Here is a 6,786-nt window from a genome sequence, read left to right as displayed (position 1 = left end):
TACTCCAATACTGATATAGGCTATGTGGAACACAAGGCCAAACGGTGACAACTGGGAGATCAGCTAGTACACTGTGTCCCTGTCCTCATATTGTTGTTGTTGTTGTTGTTGTTGTTGTTGTTGTTGTTGTTGTTGTTGCACCTGATTTTACTCATTGAGGACTTGCTAATTAGGTGACAGGTTGTTCAGTCAGCTGTGGCTCTCCAGGGCTACAAGAAAAATGGGTATTGTTGGGGGTAGGCTACTCTACCGCTGGAGTTGGGAAACACTGACCTAGTAGGATGAGTCTGTTTAGCTAAGGACGTGTCGTATTGACTGTCATTAATAAACATCACTCTTCTTCTTTCTTCTCTAGACACCACTCGGCCTGACAGTAAGGGGGCCAAGAGGACCTGGGGTGCGGATGGGAGGGGTGGTGATCCCTCTGCAAGCTGGAGCGTTTACAAAATAGTTGTCATCATCCTTATGCCTAATGTGTGTTGCAGCCAAACAGCACACACTGTTTGTGTGACTCCCTGACATTACGCAATGATGTAAGCACATTTGGGAATGTCTTCCATATTGTTGCATAAAGACGACCGTGTGCATAAACTGTGAGACCGAGAGTGGCGTACCTTTACCCACACACACACACCCACACACACACACACACACACACACACAATGAAGGGATTGATTTCCTACGCATACAGAGGTGATAGTGATGTGCCAATATTGTATGGTACCTTTCTTAGCAAACCAATAATAAAGCTTCTTATAATGGAATTATTGTTATGATGTTGATCATTTGTATTGCCGCAGGATAGCCTCAGATGTGTCGTCAAAGAAAGGCCACAGAAAGAGGGCCCGTCTCAACTGTTCATTTCAAAAGGGACAAATTGGGGGGGTGCACTGATGCCTTAAGGGCCCAAGAGCACAGACTGCCACTTTATCATTCAGTGCAGTTGAACATCTCACATTTGACTAGCTTTCATAGGACAACTTATTGTTGCCATAATTGTCTCTTACCTGTACTTACTGGCTGCCGGCCCTCGGTGGAGTATATCGAGGAACAGAGGGTGCCTTTTAGGATAAGGACTAACAAGGTTTTGACTAGGTGGGATACAGCTACGACCGGAAGTGACTTTTCCCTAGCAGTTTAGGCTAATTAGGCTAGAGTGCAGATACTTGACATGTACAGTACAACAACAAATCACAGAGGGCCTGTTACCACACCCTATAGGCTTGAACATCATAATATCACAATATATAATAATACTCATACATAATAATCGAAAATCACCTTTGACTACAGTGACATTGGTAGTAAGTAGGCTACAGTATAATGGATAGCTACCCAACTGGGACAGAAAGTGGAAATTGAAGGGGGACACGCAGTGAGCAAAACTCCTAACGACATAAAAACACAGACACTTCAGTGGAACGCACAGGGCTAGACGGGAAGGAAGACGTGGAGAAGGACTATTGAAGAGGAGATGAAGAACACCGGAAGCATCGAGTGAAGAAATGGGCCCGGAACAGGGTTAGGCCGAGATGCACTGTTGACGCCCTATCCTTCATTTAGGACCTCAAAGAAATGAGTCAACTCCTATAGGGACTATTTTCACCGCCACCTGCTGGACCAGAGGTCATGTGGCCAACACTCTGCTTGAGATCATTAAGAGCTATAAGGAGTCCATCAACTACCTGGTCAGTCAAGTCATATAGGGGGGGATTTCATGGCCACCTGCTGGAGCAGAAGTCATGTTTGCCAACACTGGCCTTAAAATCATTAGGAGCTATAAGGAATAAATCAACTCATCATTCAAGTCATATAGGGAGGGATCTTAGCACCACCTGCTGGATCAGAAGTACCCTTCACTGTAGGCACAAGAGAGCCATCATCTCTCAACCGGTGCAATTTCCATAAGTATGTGGTAATAAAACAAACAACGACAGCTCCTCATATAGGCAGTGGTTTCAAAACTCTAAGCGCGTGTTCAAGTAGAGCACACCAAATCATACATGTACTTGTTCATCACACTGAATCAGTGTTTAATCTAGAAATACATGCCTCGCGTTGCAATACGTGTTCTTGTAAAGTCATTGCTTTCCACAATGCAATGCTCACATCACTTTCCGTGTGATATTGTTGGTCATTTGTTCAAATGTATTTGACTATGACTTCATCCGACTGCTCTGAATTCATAATAACCTCACGGTTTGGTGTTAACCTACCGATTTTCAACTGCTACTGCAGTAATTGCCTACTGCAGATTAGGAACGCTGTCATGAAAATGTATGCTTGGGAAGTGTTGCTCCTGAGTGGCGCAGTGGTCTAAGGCACTGCATCGCAGTGCTAACTGTGCCACTAGAGATCCTGGGTCGAATCCAGGCTCTGTCGCAGCCGGCCGCGACCCGGGAGACTCATGGGCGGCGCACAATTGGCCCAGCAGTCGTCCAGGGTAGGGGAGGGAATGGCCGGCAGGGATGTAGCTCAGTTGATGGCGAGCATGGCGTTTGCAATGCCAGCGTTGTGGGGTCGATTCCCACGGGGGGCCAGTATAAAAAAAAAAGTGTATTCACTAAACTGTAAGTCGCTCTGGATAAGAGCGTCTGCTAAATGACTAAAATGTAAATGTAAGTCTAAAATGAGGGTAACTCCCCTTAAGGTAAATGTCTGTGTTCTGAGTGGCAAAAAAATACTGATTTTTTCATAACATTTAGATATGTGCATACTGCCTGTCCTTAGGCAACCGCATTTAGAAGGGAAAGAAGTGGAACAAATGAATACTTTTCTTGCTCTTCAATCAAAACAAAAGCTTCACAAAGTGGTGCGTTTTGCCCCTAAATGACCCCTGAGGATTAGTGTGTTCTCATTTGTCAGTAATTGACCCTGACATACTCCCTTTAAATGGTACTATTTTAGGCAAACGTATACTGTAATGTACTACTATTATGATGATGACTATTATAATGTCACTTCACGGTAAGTAGAGCGAAATGCTGATATTGACAAGGTCAGAGATGTAAGGTATGTCACAAATGCATCCCCTATACTGTAAACGTGAATCCAAAAGGAAGTTGCTGGGGTCTATTGGATGGAGGGGTGTACTCAACTGTGCCTCAGAGAGAGGCACAGTTGAGTACTCACTCTCTCTCTCTCTCTCTCTTTCACTCTCTCTCTCTCTCTCTCTCACTCTCTCTCTCTCACTCACTCACTCACTCAGTCTCTCAGTCTCAGTCACTCACACTCTCTCTCTCTCATTCACTCACTCACTCACTCACTCACTCACTCACTCTCTCAGTCTCTCTCTCACTCACTCTCTCTCTCTGTCTCTCACTCACTCTCTCACTCACTCACTCTCTCTCACTCACTCACTCTCTCAGTCTCTCAGGCTCACTCACTCACACTCTCTCTCTCTCTCACTCACTCTCTCAGTCTCTCTCTCTCTCTCTCACTCACTCACTCTCTCTCACTCACTCACTCTCTCAGTCTCTCAGGCTCACTCACTCATACTCTCTCTCTCTCTCACTCACTCTCTCAGTCTCTCGCTCTCTCTCTCACTCACTCTCTCTCTCACTCACTCACTCACTCACTCACTCTCGCAGTCTCTCTCTCTCACTCACTCTCTGTCTCTCAGTCTCTCTCACTCACTCACTCTCTCACTCACTCTCTCAGTCTCTCAGTCTCTCAGTCTCTCTCACTCACTCACTCTCTCACTCACTCTCTCAGTCTCTCAGTCTCACTCACTCACACTCTCTCTCTCTCAGTCTCTCTCTCTCTCACTCACTCACTCACTCTCTCTCTCTGTCTCTCACTCACTCTCTCAGTCTCTCTCACTCTCTCACTCACTCTCTGTCTCTCAGTCTCTCTCACTCACTCACTCTCTCACTCTCTCAGTCTCTCAGTCTCTCTCTCACTCACTCTCTCAGTCTCTCAGTCTCTCTCTCTCACTCACCCCCTCACTCACTCTGTCAGTCTCTCTCTCTCTCACTCACTCTCTCTCTCTCACTCACTCACTCTCACTCACTCACTCTCTCAGTCTCTCAGTCTCACTCACTCACACTCTCTCTCTCTCAGTCTCTCTCTCTCTCTCTCTCTCACTCACTCACTCTCTCTCACTCACTCACTCACTCACTCTCTCTCTCTGTCTCTCACTCACTCTCTCAGTCTCTCTCACTCTCTCACTCACTCTCTGTCTCTCAGTCTCTCTCACTCACTCACTCTCTCACTCTCTCAGTCTCTCAGTCTCTCTCTCACTCACTCACTCACTCACTCAGTCTCTCAGTCTCTCTCTCTCACTCACCCCCTCACTCACTCTGTCAGTCTCTCTCTCTCTCACTCACTCTCTCTCTCTCACTCACTCACTCTCACTCACTCACTCTCTCAGTCTCTCAGGCTCACTCACTCACACTCTCTCTCTCTCTCACTCACTCTCTCAGTCTCTCGCTCTCTCTCTCACTCACTCTCTCTCTCACTCACTCACTCAGTCACTCACTCACGCAGTCTCTCTCTCTCACTCACTCTCTCTCTCTGTCTCTCACTCACTCTCTCAGTCTCTCTCACTCTCTCACTCACTCTCTGTCTCTCAGTCTCTCTCACTCACTCACTCTCTCACTCACTCTCTCAGTCTCTCAGTCTCACTCACTCACACTCTCTCTCTCTCAGTCTCTCTCTCTCTCTCTCACTCACTCACTCTCTCTCACTCACTCACTCACTCACTCTCTCAGTCTCTCTCTCTCTCACTCACTCACTCTCTCAGTCTCTCTCTCTCTCTCTCAGTCTCTCAGTGTCTATTTGAGTCGAATCAACGTAATATAATCCTTTTTACGTCTCTATCATCTTTACTCAATGTATTGGACCACATCAACTCAACTTACTCAAGCTTATCTACTCATAAAAACAAGCAAAAATATCTACTCAATAATATGACGTGTGCCTTTGTTGACTGTAATAGCTTGAGTACATTCCACAAAGTCATTTTTTACAGTGTATCTAAAGACACGTTTGTTGTGGTGATGCACTTTTTCTTTGACGTTGAACTTGCATTGAACAGACAAATCCATTTCGTTACAACCCTTTTGTAGTATGACTTAGGAATATTTGTTGATGATCCTAATGTCTATGCTTGAATAGTGATTGGTTGTTGGTGAAATATTGCTGAGAACCCATCGTTTCCTGGCCTTTTTTCACTATTGAGCAATTTTGAAACATTTGTTTTGCTATTGGATTCATAATGGTGACCTGGGACAAGTAATTAGTGAAAACTAGAGTTTAGCAGTTGCCATTAAAGCGATCGAACCAAGTCATCCTAATAGGCTAGTATTAGCCTAAAGCAGGGATTCCCAAACTCAGGCCACGTTTTGGGAGTTTTTGCCCCAGCACTACACAGCTGATTCAAATAATCAACTCATCATCATCAAGCTGGGAGTATTAGAATCAGCTGTGGAGTGTTAGGGCAAAACGCAAAACGCGCACCCCTTGGGGACCCCAGGACCGCGTTTGGGAAACGCTGGCCTAAAGAGCAAATGACCATGAGGTGCAGTACCCACATTAAACCACAAGATGGCCTCCGTGCTCCACTGTAAAGTTTGGGCCTCTGCATGAGTCTCTCAGCAGCACTGCAACATGGGACTTTCAAAGGAAGTTGGCATGCAATGTTTCTTCTGGACTGCATTCAAGGCAACTAATGACACACAACTAATAGTGTCAATTATTCATCAAAACACAATTCTTGTAACTATTCGGCCTATATTATCACTCGTTTCTTTTCCCCCTCCTTTGTAAAGCATTTTACTGTGCTACTATAGTCCAAAGTAAGTGGATGATGCCAGACGGTTGTATATATATATATATATATATATATATATATATATATATATACACATACATACACACACACACACACACACACACACACACACATTGAAGCTAGACTTCAGGCAACGAAAAGGTACAATACGTAGCTTTTAGACGTGTTAGTGAACAACATACATGGTGGGTAATGTAGAGGTGCGTGTATACATGGAACAATTGTGCCTTTTTGATGGAAATATGGAGGTGGCTCTTAAAAGAGCCTTTGGGGGATTTTGGAGTTCAGGTCATCCTCATTTATGCGCGCTCTCCGCGAATACGGCGGGCCAGCTGGATGTCCTTGGGCATGATGGTCACCCGCTTGGCGTGGATGGCGCACAGGTTGGTGTCCTCGAACAGGCCGACCAGGTAAGCCTCGCTAGCCTCCTGCAGGGCCATCACAGCGGAACTCTGGAAGCGCAGGTCGGTCTTGAAGTCCTGGGCGATTTCTCGCACCAGGCGCTGGAAGGGCAGCTTGCGGATGAGCAGCTCAGTGGACTTCTGGTAACGACGGATCTCTCTCAGAGCCACGGTGCCGGGCCTGTAACGGTGAGGCTTCTTCACACCGCCGGTGGCCGGGGCACTCTTGCGAGCAGCCTTAGTGGCGAGCTGCTTCCTGGGGGCTTTGCCACCGGTGGATTTGCGAGCGGTTTGCTTGGTTCTGGCCATGGCGCTTCTCTGACAGTCGGGAGTATAGCCTCGAAATGCCTATGTGAAGTTTATAAAGCCGGCAGTGGCGCCTGCTGATTGGACACCATCTCCCCACCACCCCGATTGGCCCGTTGCGCAGGCCTCCTCCGTTGGCCATTGGACGGGAGGCCCGGCCTCTCCAAAATTCAAACTCCCGGTGCGCGCGCGCAATAGGACGCCGCCGGCCCTTTACGCATAATAATAGTCGCCAAAGTCAAGAGTGACATCTTTATAGGCACGTTGTAATCTAATGCTAGCCT

At 46.6% G+C, this 6,786-nt stretch overlaps 1 protein-coding gene across 1 annotated transcript; it reads right to left on the bottom strand.

Annotated features, from left to right (window-relative positions):
• Positions 1-6,094: 6,094 nt before the first annotated feature.
• LOC311131491 (histone H3.2) lies at positions 6,095-6,505 on the bottom strand (the record flags this gene model as incomplete). Its single annotated transcript, XM_084164512.1, has 1 exon — positions 6,095-6,505. The coding sequence occupies one exon, from the start codon at positions 6,503-6,505 to the stop codon at positions 6,095-6,097; it is 411 nt and encodes a 136-aa protein (XP_084020638.1).
• Positions 6,506-6,786: the final 281 nt, after the last annotated feature.

Source organism: Coregonus lavaretus, assembly GCF_964263955.1.
Source record: "Coregonus lavaretus genome assembly, chromosome: 6".
NCBI lineage: Eukaryota > Metazoa > Chordata > Actinopteri > Salmoniformes > Salmonidae > Coregonus > Coregonus lavaretus.
This window is presented reverse-complemented; position numbering and strand designations above follow the sequence as displayed.